Here is a 12738-nt window from a genome sequence, read left to right on the forward strand (position 1 = left end):
TGTGGCTTTCTCCCAGGAACCTGTGTAACTGTCTGGAGTCCATTCCAGCTTCACTCAAAGATGATTTTTAGAACCTTTAAGATTATGCTTATTGTGTAATATGTTCGGAGAATGAGCAGACTGGAAATCAGGATGGAGTAGGGGATGTGACAGAGGATGGCTCAGCAGGCATTTCAAATACGTCCAGCAATTATTTTTGATCAATGGGCAGAACAGCACTTGAAGACTTGCCACAAGCAGCAGCTCAAAAGAGCCAGAGCTTTGCTGACGGTGCTCGCATCTGCACATGAAGATTTGGCAGAACGGAGCTGCTGATATAGAGACTCTCCCTCTCAATATTTCACTTACAGTTTCCCCCCCTCCAACCTCCCCAATGTCTCATTACAATATTCAGGAAGTAGCTGAATCGTAATAACCAAGAAGGTGCTGGGTCTGATCCCCAGTCTGTGTCGTGTTAACTGAATGCAGATCAGTCCAGCCTCTCTATTTTAGAGAGGCACAAATTCGGTTCCCACTGTTGCTTGCTATTCAGTCATTCCCATGAGTTTAAATGTTGAGCTGAAACATTTCTATGATTGTTTCCCACTTGCACGTTCACACTCCCTGTCAAGACTTGTACACAAATAATAAACACTAAAATATAACACCAGACCAGCACCTGTGTAACCATACTGTGTTAGGAATCAACACCTTAAAGAAATGGAGAGACAAAAACAATCTAATTTAAAAGCCAATGCTTCAGCTAAAGAGTCCAGATATTTGACCTTATTTGTGTTGACTCAAGCACAAGCCAGTGATATATATGAAATGGCTTAAGATCCCAACGATCAATATCAGCCATTTCAACTGAACAAATCTTGATTATGGCTGGTTCTGATATCACTGAAGTCTAATTTACAAACGGGTTACAAAAAAGCCAATTAAATAGGTAATCACTGCACTTCAACTAGAGGAATAAATCTAACGAAATGGAAACAAACCATAGGGAGGAAAAGCAAGTGGGTTAAGGGAAGAACATTGGGGTAAAAAAAATCAAACAGACAAAAGGCAAAGGGATAAACTAATTGTTGACAAACCAATGACTTACTTGAGCTGATATATCCGTTATAGCCATATTTAGCTGAAGACAATGCAAAGAAAATGACAGGTTAAAAAAATGCAGGAAAGAAGAATTATGTTTCATGAAAGGTCAATGGAAGCATAGAAGTAAAATCAATACAAGGGACCTTAAATTTTAAAAAATTGGTACTGATAATGCACTCTGCCCAGTGTTCTAGTGTTTGCCTCTATATATGAGTTACTTATATATCAAGTGATCACCAATGTATATTTGGTGACATTTCCATCAATATATTCAACAACACATCAAAGATATCCTAAAAACAACACATGTTGCATGTCTCGTGGTGACCATCAGAGGTCTTTAAGCCATTACAAACATTTTTTTAACTTGTATCTATACCACCGAGGAGAGATGCCATGGTGATGCCCATCTCTGCTAAGCTTGTTACAAAGGTTGGCACGCATTTCCACTTCCTATTCCTTGCCCCACAAAACATTAATACCCGACAGGAGGGACAGGTCATATACTGACAGGTGGGTGACAAGTCACCTTCTGAAGTCAAATCAAAGTGTACAATTTCACCTAGGCGTTCCTGTCACCTACAAACTGAACCAGAAAGCATGCTGGGAAAGTTTATTGGAAGTGGAAATGTCGAGCAAGCAAAGGGCTGAGAAGAAAAGGAAACTATATTTTTTAGCATAGGGGAAAACTCCAATAGTGAAGCGTCAGGGCATATTTTGAAAGATCAGCCACAAAAGAATTCTGATGAAAAATTAGTTTGATGCCAATTATACTTCAGAAACTTAATGATGCAGGACAGCTGTGCTGAACTGAGGAAGTAGAGAGAGAACGTAACTGTTTACAAAACAGTGACATACTCGAACAGTTATTTCTGACCAGATTTCCTTGCCAATCTAAGTAACTTTTGCTTTCTGTCTGGGATTCAACTTTGGAGATTATGTTAGCAGAAGAACTGCCTCACTAAAATTACTGAATTCAGTGCTGACATGGGCAATTGATGTCTGCATCAAGATAGCCTGGGTGGAACTTTGCTTGTAATGCAGGCTGACTTGAGGGAAGAGAACAGAAGGTGAAATTCGCTTTGAGCCTGCTCTGGATGAAGTTTGGGGCTTCTCCGTAAAAGGTTTTGTTTTATTCACAAAAGGTCACTCTTTGGACTGAAGGCAGGACTCTGACAGAAATGTTCCCAGGAAACAGTTCTTGTCCTGGCATCTGTCGCTTGGAATAGTCTGGAGCGAAAGGGCTCTGAAAAATAACTGCCGAGCATCTGTCTTGCACAAAAAATGTTGAGAGGAATCTGCTGCCTGGTGGTAAGAAACTGTCAGGGTGAGTTTCATGACAACCAGCAGCACTCAGAAAATGAAAATGCAAACATAATTTCCATGTCACCACGTATAAACCCTCCACTGAATTCACAGCAGAAGATGCAGACAGCATCATTTCCAGCCTGTCCGCATCACAACAAGCCACTCGCTGTTTAGTTTTCAGTGACCTAATAAAAAACACTATAGTAACAAGTCCATGCTAACAAATGGCTTTAGTATTAGAAATTCTTGACCTCTCTTAGAGTCATAGAGTTATACAGCACAGAAACAGACCCTTCAGTCCAACTCGTCCATGCTGACCAGATATCCTAAACTGACCTAGTCCCATTTGTCAGCATTTGGCTCATATCCCTCTGACCCCTTTGTATTCATGTACCTGTCCAGATGCCATTTAAATGTTGTAACTCCACCACTCCTCTGGCAGCTCAATCCATACTCGCTTCACCCTCGGAGTGAAAACGTTGTCCCTCAGATCTTTTTCAAATTTTTCCCTCTCACCTTAAACCTAGGCCCTTTGGTTTTGGACTCCCTTACCCTAGCTATTCAGTCTTTATATACCCCTCATGATTTTCTTAAAGCTCCAGTCTCTCTTCCAGTTAGCCGACACAATGCCATTTTGATGCAATGTCCCCTTTAAAATGGCACTAAGAATAGTTTTGCAGCACATAGAAAGAAAAAGACACCGCTTCCTGCTGTTTAACTATATTGATACGTCATATCATATGGACTTAACAAAGAGTGCCAACACTTTGAACTTGCATTGTTACACACAAATAGGTGCACACAAACTCATTCAAGGTTCCCCTCTGAGTAACGTTCCATTTTCACTTGGAAATTAAATTCCCTACTAAACACCAATATTGTAAAGACGAGCTCAGCGCAACTACAGAATAGGAAATAAATGCGGCCTCAGAAAAGTCACACACATCCTAAAAATAAACAAATCACAAGATAAGCACAGACAACAAAAAAAACACTTGGGCAAAGAGACCTCATCTATTCATCTAATTAAAGACAAAAAGCCTGTCTGTCCAAAACCTTAATACTCAGCAAGCTACTTCAACCTACTTCTGGAAAAATGAAGAGCAGAATACTGTGGATACTGCAAATTGAAATAAAAACAGGGAAGTGCAAGATATACTCAGCAGACCAGCAACATCTGTGGATAGAGAAATGGAATGAAAAGGTTTTAGGTCTTGACCTTTCATTAGCACTGGGAAAAGTTAGAAATTGAACTGGTTTTGGGACAAGGACAGAAAGAAGGTCTATGAGAGAAGAGATTTTGTGACATAACAGTTGGTCTTCCAGAACCAAAAGAGAATGATCGACCTCTTACTCAAAACATATTATATTTCTAACTTCTCTCAAGTATAATGAAAGGTCTCAGACCCTGAAATATTAACTCTCTTTTTCTTTCCACAATGCTGCTTGACCTGCTGAACATTTCCAGCACTTTTTGATTTTTGTATAAGAATGACTTGTTGCAATTCTCTTCTAATATGACCTATTCTAACAGGTCACAATCAATTTCGAAATGCAGTCTTTTGTCCTGATACTTAGGTATGTGCATAATATGAAGGCATAGGCACGCAAACCAATCCAACATTCCTTCATGAGAAAAACTAGCATTTGAAGCTGACTTTTTGGAATAATTATAAAATGGAACAAACTGACCAAACGAGCAAAGAGAAATTGAGCAGATGCTGGAAATCAGAGTCAAAAAGTGTGGTGCTCGAAAAGTACAGCTAGTCAGGCAGCATCCGAAGAGCAGGAGAGTCGATGTTATTCCTGATGAAGAGTTTATGCTCGAAACATCGACTCGCCTACTCCTCGAATGCTACCTGATCAGCGGTGCTTTTCCGGCACCACATTTTTCAACAATGAGCAGAGCTGCTACACCATTCATTTCCCTCAAATCCAATAAGATTTTTCTGTAGGTCATATTGGGCCCCCAAATGTAATAAATACAAGACAATGGAGTATAGGTTGCACATATTTGTGCAGCATATGCATGTCAACTCTAATCTTTTTACATACTTATTGGTAAAATGGTTGGACAGAAAGCAAAACGTGATACTTACATCCTTGATTGCTCAATGTCAGTAGATGTTTAAGTAAACATACACAGTAGATTCACCTGTATTATGTGAACTATACAAGGTGTCTTCTACTAACATCATGCTGATGAAACTATGTTGCTATAACCACATCTGCGACTAGTCAGAATTTTCAGAGGATCAGACAATGCTGCTTTAAAAGCTTTACTGAGAGATAATCAGGGATCAAGGCATGGATTCTGTAGCTGACACTATTGTTATTCCTGTATCCTGTTGATATGTGCTAACATGTAGATATATTTGTGTCTTTGCAATATCATATATTCTTCCACCTGCCAAATATTTTGCATGCTTGACAAAATAATGAGTTACTCTCTATGGGCAAATAACAATTCTACAGTTTAACTTACTCAGAGTTCAAAGGCATAATTGTGTTGATGAATGCACCTTTAGCTCGTACTAATGCAAAATTACATCAATCATTCCAATAGGAATTACTGTTGCTAAAAGATAGAAAGACTGTTCTGTGTGACAATGCTCCCGCTCATCCATTTCCTTGTAGCCTCCCCTCATTTTCATTCTGGCATAAAATAATGAAATGTGAGTCAATTATAAATTTTAATCTACTAATAAACTAATCTATTTTCCTTTGAGGACAAGATTTGTTAATGTTGTGCTGCTGAAATAACAGTATCATTATATTATGTCATCCAAATGTCAGTGTCATTAAGAGATTACTGTGGAACTGTGAAGGTTGCAAACTATGTTGAACAATTAAATAACAAAGTGGCCTTCCAATTTTGAGTCAAATAATCTAGCCTGACCTAGGCTGCTGGAGTAAAAGATTCCTCCCCCGATACTTGTAAAGGGTCTTTGTGAAATTATTTTTGACAACCTCAACCAAATTCTCTTTGTGTCGACCCACAGCTATGAAAATTGACGATAATGTAGGTACCAGTTGGCAACCATACCCATCATGGCTGACAGCAGTATTAAAATGGACAAGTGGATGATCTTCTGATTAGTTATGGAGGAGGATTTTTTTTAGAATTGGTCTTTTAGTCTTGAAATGAATGGAAGGGAATCTTCCAGATACGAAGTATTACAAAAAAAAGAAAATTTGAAAAAAAAAGCTTCCAACTGCACCATGACAGTATGAGATTGGATAGGTTCAAGTTAGGGAAAAAACAAATTTTGGAATGGACTTCTAGATCAGACAAAGCTCATTTAAGGAATAAAACAGCAAGTGCTGGAGAAACTTAGCAGGTCTAGCAGCATCTACAAGAGAAAGAGAGTCACACTGGACTCAAAACAATAACTGTGTGTGTGTGTCTCTCTCTATACAGATGCTGCTAGACCTGCTAAGTTTCTCCAGCACTTACTGTTTCTATTTCATGTCTCCAGCATCTTCTTCTCATTTAAGGGGATGCTGTGATGGATAACTGTAGACTATTTTCAAAGGTGACTTACAATTCATTGAATAGTTTATTCCTCAGCTTTTTCCACCTAGTGACTGGACAAGTAATACTGTGCATAACTGTTGTACGCATCTTCAGTGCTGGCATCCTTCAATATGATGAGCATAAAGACTCAAGACATTCTCTCATCCTTGCCCCACATACACCCACAACAAAAATGATCACCTGTTAAAAATGTTTCAAAGTCTTGCATGGGTAACAGTTATTTTGAAGGGGTCAGTTAGGTCAGTCAGCTGATGGCTAGTTTGTGATACAGGGTAATGCCAACAGCATGGGTTCAATTCTCAGACTAGCTGACATTACCATGAAAGACTTGCCTTCTCAACCTCTCCCCTCATCTGAGGTATGGTGACCCTCAGGTTAAACCACCACCAGTCGTCTCTGTCTAACTAGTGAGCAGTCTTATAGTCCTATAGGAGTATGGCAACTGTACCTTTATTATACTAAATTCTTAGTAAATTGGTAGATACATAACATTATGCATCTTGTGTCTTATGGTAAGAGGCCACGAGCAAGTGGGTGTCTGAAAACAAAGGCCCAAGAATCACACCAAATTGGGTTCCCCTTCCATAATACCAGTGAATTATAGATCTTATTTAGGCTTCATCAATCAAAGAGTTTCTCAAATTATCTGATTCAGACAGCGAGAGCCTGCATGTATGTTCTGGAGGAGGGATGGCAAAGCCTAACGTACTCTTGTTCCTCTTGGCTCTGCTCAAGAACAATTTTTTAAAAAGTCAACTTGCTTTTTCATCAGTGGACCCCAGTCATCATTTTAAGGACCACTGGTTAGACACTGCAGCAAATGAGAAAATAAACTGAGTGTATTACATATGGTGTGTATTCCACATTATTTCAGGCAAATTATACAGCAAAGCCCGAAATCAGTGATAGGTTTCACTATTAGCAGATTGAAGAAAGGAAAGTCCTCTGGCCTACTAGATCCATACATTACATACTTGGACTGCTCTCTGAAATGTTACGGCAAGCAATTCAAACTGTTATTGGGCATCCTAGTACAACCATTACAGGGCAACTAGAGATGGGCACAAAATGGAGTCCTTTCCACGTCCCAGTATGAAAAGGTGCTTGGTGAATAGTCATCTTGTCCAGGGACCACACGTGTTTTGTTCTTTGTAACCCATGGGGACGAGTAATCTCCATATCTTATTCACCACTCTGACTGAAATCCCAAAACAACCAGCAGTCAGAGCAAGGCCTGCTTGGCCCACACAGCTCATTGATTCACTTGGTCAACAGGTAAATGATAAAATAACCACCTTGCATGATTTTAAATAGTGGCGCTAAGTTGATGGTGCACGTCAGTAGAAGTTTGTAGAATATGTCATATTATTAAGTCGCCATGTAATGTTTATGCTTTTCAGTTCTTCAAATGCTAACAAAAATGGAATAAAAGTCAGATTGAGTAAGATTATAAAGCAGCTTTGGCAGTTAGTCTAACATCAAGACTGGGTCACTCCAGCTACATGCAATTCAATCCCGATAAAGACATAACCAATCTGCCAAGTACTGTTCTACTTGGCTCAAGAGTGTGCTTCGATCAGGGATTTTATTTAATAAGAGTGGATAGGAACGGTACTCTGTAATCATCCATTTGGAACAGGATTCTAGAATAACATCAGTGAATAGGAAAGGAAACCTATAACTATACTGGGTAAAAGTACTTATGCATCGACACATAGTAAGGACATATACACAGTAGCTATAGCTGTTTAATATACACTGAAACTCAGCAGCTGAGCAGGGGTTTGAAGGCAATAATGATTACTGAAAATGCTACACTGCAACTCTGTACTTCAGTCAGTATTCATAAATGATAGGGATAATAGACTCCAGTTCTACACTTCAAACAAGACTTGCACACAACAGGAGTGCTCATTAACGTGTCTTCACTGTTAGTAGTCCATTTTTCTGTGATTAGGTTTTCAATTTAGTATAAATTCCCTTTTTGTGATCCCATCAGAAAGGTGATACAGCTTATCAATCCCTTTGGCAACATATAAATAGGATTTAATATTGTCAATCCACTTCAAGAGTCCTTGAGTTCAACTTTTATTCATGTTATGATTTGGTAAATTGATTTTATTCATTGGTCATGGTTTTACTGTTCTTAAAATTGCCCTTTATTTAATGAGCATTGGTCTTGATCTTGCCCTCTGCATGGACAGTGATAGTGCATGACTAACCTGCTCCCAGTACACTGTGAGGATTGCTCATAACCAACCAGGATGTGCCCAAGTAAACTGGTTGCAAGGTAGGACTATATGTTACTGAATTAAGTCAGTCAGTCCCTCATGCCTGTATTGCCACTCAGTGGGATCATAGTTGGATTTATAGATCAACTCAATTTTTCTGCCTCTTTCATATCCCTGAACCTTCAGGGATCAAAAAAACAGTTTACTTTTTATTCATTCTTAGAATTTGGGTGTTGATATCTGAGTCAGCATTTATTCCCCACCCCTAGTTGCCCTTAAGATGGCGCTAGTGAGCTGCCTTTTTGAATTGCTGCAGTCAATTTGATGGAGGTAGACTCACAATACTGTTAGGGAGAGTGTTCTGGGCTTTTGACCCAGCGAGACTGCATGAACAATATAGTTCCAAGTCAGAATGGTGAGTAGCTTGTAGGGAAATTTGCAGGTGATGGTGTTCCCATGTATCTGCTGCCACTGTCCTCTGTGGGTGGTAGCAATGATTGATTTAGAAGCTATTATCTAAGGACCATTCATGAATTTTGGTGGTGCATCTTGTAGATGATATAACCTGCTATTGCGTAGGCTCTGTGTTAGAGGCAGAGATTGTTTGTGGATGTGGTGCCAGTCAAATGGTCTGCTTTGTCCTGGATGGTGTCAAGCTTCAGGAGTGTTGTTGGAGTTGTACCCAACCAGACAAGTGGGGAATGTTCCATCAGCCTCCTGACTTGTGTCTTGTTGATGGCAGAAAGGCTTTGGAGAGCCAGAGGTGAGTTACTCACTGCAGGATTCCTAGCCTCTGACCTGCTCTTGTAGCCACGGTATTTATATAGCTAGTTCAGGGTGGTGGTTAGGTTATTTCTTGTTGAAGACGGTCAGGGACTAACCCTTGCATAACGCAAACTTTACTTGATACTTATCAACCCAAACGCTGACATTATCAAGATCTTGCTACATTCTGAGATCGATTATCTCAGTCTACCATTACATGTGTTGCTTTCAGTCTTGAAACATCCACTTGTGTCAGCTTCCACAGCCATTTGGAAGAATGAATTTGAGATTTCTGTGACCTTTATCACGGTATTATTTTCTAACCACTGAGCATGGTGACTCAGTGGTTAGCACTGCTGCCTCACAGCGCCAGGGACCCGGGTTTGATTCTAGCCTCAGGCGACTGTCAGTGTGGAGTTTTCACATTCTCCCAGTGTCTGTGTGGGTTTCCTCCGGTTTCCTCCCACAGTCCAAAGATATGCAGGTTAGGTGAATTGGCCATGTTAAATTGCCTATAGTGTTCAGGGATGTATAGGTTAGGTGCATTAGTCAGGGGTACATTTAGAGTAATAGGGTAAGGGAAATGGGTCTGGGGATGCTTCTATAAAGCTAGAATGCCACAGATTAGCCTTCCAGATTCAAGAGCCAGCATCCCCACCCTTAGCTTGATTGGAACACTGCCTCCATGCCAATTAAGGGACCTCTAATATGGAAATCTCAACTTTTGACTTTTTGCTCAGAAGGTTGGTTTCCCACTATAAATAAAAAAATCCCACCTCAACTGCAAAAATACAGCTTTGCATCTCTCTATCCTGTGCTAATATTTACTAATGCCACTGTTCTCCAGACTAGATTATTAAATCAACTATATTCCAGAGCAAAGTTCTGCTTAGTTTTGGAAGTATTATTCTTCTTGGGGAAAAGCTGTCTTAGCACAAGACATGAGAGTGGAAGTTGCAGGCTGCTAACCTAATGCAAACCTTTAGTCAACAGTGTTGCATAATCAAGAGTAAATGAGCAGTCTCAAATGGTCGATTAATCCTCAGCTCTTCGGGAAAGAGGCACCTTGCCACAACTCTGAAGAAAAATTTTAATATTATAACGAAAGGCTGCAAAATGAGACCATTGGGATTATTTGTGAGCCATACCAACATGGGTACAATGGGCTGAATTGCCTCCTTCAATGCAGCAATATCCTTTCCACTCTCTGAAAGCTTACCTTAGAACACAAGCTCACTGTGTGCAATATAGAGTCATAGAGATGTACAGCATGGAAAGAGCCTTTGGTCCAACCCGTCCATGCTGACAAGATATCCCAACCCAATCTAGTCCCACCTGCCAACACCCAGCCCATATCCCTCCAAACCTCCCCCCCCACCCCACCCCCCTTCAAATTCATATACTCATCCGATGTCTTTTAAACAGTAGGTGTAAGTCCCTGTTCTTACTACCCTAAAGGCAGGTTGTCGTGTCTCAAATCAGGTAGTAGACAGTGAAGGAAGAGGTAGAAGCAGAGAGAGGATTCTTTGCTGTAGCAATGAAGAATTCATGACAAACCTCAACAATTACAAACAGCCATGGTGTACAAAAGCGTGCAAATCACAATTCCACGTTAAAAAGGATTTTTAACAATTTAGGAAGGGTAGCAGATTGCCACTATCCTTTGTGTCAAGGATACAGAGAGAACGGTGGCAGAATGAGAGACCCTGAAACAAGAAACAAATGGTATCACTGATCACCCAAATTGTAAATGATAGGGATTGGGTGGAGGGTGAGGCCTTGCAGGGATCTGAGAGCAATGGTATAGATCTTAAAATCTAAAACTCCAATTTGCTATGATGTGGAAGACCAGTGGAAACTGCAAAGGAATTGGACGTTGGGAGAGAAATGGGAGGGAAGAGAGAGCAGTGGGGGCATTGGGATTATGATTTTTGTGTAGGATTCTGTAGCAGTTAAGATTCCAGACTGCCTATTTGGAGCAAAGGTTAGTTGCCCACAGGAAGAATTAAGCATCAAGACACTTTATTTTGTCTTGGATTCCTGAGCCGAAGAGTAAGTTTAGGGTCTGCCTTCTGAGCAATAAAAACTGTAATACAAGCATGGAACACCAAAGGGTGCTTCAGACTTGCACTGCCTTTTCCCATTCACATCACCAACTGGAAGAGACTACACCCAACAGGATTTTGGCAAGCTAAACATTAGTCCTTATTTAATTAGGTTGAGCTATGCACAGAAATGTGTGCTACAGTTTAAGAAATTAGGTGCAGCTTGTGTTTTCACATTTCATTTTTCATGTTTTACTTTCACCCATGCCAACTGCCACTCTGTTCCCTCTTGACTTGTGTGAATATCAGCACCCAGATGCCTGTACATATTGTCAACAAAATCCTGTTTGCAAAATGTCCCAGTCCTTTGGACCGCAACTGCCGTGTAAACATACAAGCTTTTCTTTAAACGTCACTAAGATGCGTGATTGTATTTTCTGTAAATACAAGGAAGAGGGGCCACATGAAACAGATACAGATTTTTATAAATTAAAATACAGCTTTGTTTGGGGAACACCTGACTACATGGCATCCAGGGAAAATGGCAATGCATAAAACAGGAGCACATCTCAAGTTTTACAAATTGATTGCTTAATTGTGACTCATTTTCTTGTGCTTGTTGTACTCAGTATTAAATATTGCAACACACAAACATGGATCACAGGCAGCTTTTTGTTCACTTGGCATTCTGGCCTCCTTTGCAGAAAAAGCTTTATGGTATAAGAGCAATCCAAAGTGTCGAGAGTCTAGATTTCATTATGTGAATCCTTTGACTTCCCTTTGAAACGTAGTACGTACATTGAAGATGGGCCAGGAAACGTCCAAAGTAATTATTGTGTTTGCCAGTTTGTGGAACTGGCTATGTGATCTTACTGAAATATCAAAATTGTGTTGTAATGAAAGAAAATTGTCTGACAAAACCATGGAGTGTGCTAACGTTACTGGGGTCCATACTGAAACCAAGCCAAGTAATGATATAATGGGCTTTAATGAGTATCTAGGGAAGCAATCTAGTACCACAGTGAAAGACAAAGGGCAAAAAGCATCATAGCTGAACTGACACTAATTCAAGCTGATTGTCAGAGCAGCTGAAGAATGTAAGAAAGGAAATGTGATCTGTACATTTGACCTCTCTTTGATTCCATCCCCCACTGCTGCCATTTCTAATTGTCAAATAGTCAACATTTCACATCTGCTCATATTAATTTAATGAAAATCTGAATCTCACCACTCAATGTCCTTTCTTTTCCCCTTGATTTCACGAACTGTTTCAGTTAAGCAGTCTCTGAACTAGATTGCTTTCCATACATTTATTTTCCTCCTACTGGATTTAAACTATTACTCAACAACTATTCATCAGTTGAACAATTGGAATTCTTCCTCCTGAAGCAAGAGGAATGTTTGCAGTTCAACAAATAGATGTAAACAACAAAAACAAGTGTAGTCCAACTAAAATGGTAAGTAAAGTTCACAACAAGTTGGAAACAACATTGGAGTTTTCATTCTAGGTAACATCAGCAATCTATGCACACCTAAGTCTAACAGTTGAAGTATAGGCCAGTTTGAAAGCAGAATCTGTTTAGCGAATTTCAGTTTAAGTTAGAATTAGAATTCCTACAGTGTGGAAACAGGCCACTTGGCCCAACAAATCCACACCCATTCCCGTACACAGGTTACTCTAGACTTCCTCTAACTAATGCATCTAGCCTGCATATCTCTGAACACTATGGGTAATTTAGTACGGCCAATTCACCTGCACATCTTTTGG

General features: G+C 39.9%; 1 protein-coding gene across 36 annotated transcripts in view; it reads right to left on the minus strand.

The window, feature by feature from the left end:
• kcnma1a (potassium large conductance calcium-activated channel, subfamily M, alpha member 1a) overlaps positions 1 to 12738 on the minus strand; it is an 847042-nt gene that overhangs the window by 129645 nt on the left and 704659 nt on the right. For 13 of the 36 annotated variants that reach the window (XM_043678944.1, XM_043678947.1, XM_043678946.1 and 10 more), the window contains one exon: positions 1088 to 1120. The exons of the other annotated variants lie outside the window; for them this stretch is intronic. In XM_043678944.1, coding sequence (XP_043534879.1) covers positions 1088 to 1120 — 33 coding nt within the window. The remainder of the gene's footprint in view (positions 1 to 1087; positions 1121 to 12738) is intronic. 36 annotated transcript variants of the gene reach the window in all.

The sequence above is a fragment of the Chiloscyllium plagiosum genome, chromosome 38 (genome assembly GCF_004010195.1).
Source record: "Chiloscyllium plagiosum isolate BGI_BamShark_2017 chromosome 38, ASM401019v2, whole genome shotgun sequence".
Classification (NCBI taxonomy): domain Eukaryota; kingdom Metazoa; phylum Chordata; class Chondrichthyes; order Orectolobiformes; family Hemiscylliidae; genus Chiloscyllium; species Chiloscyllium plagiosum.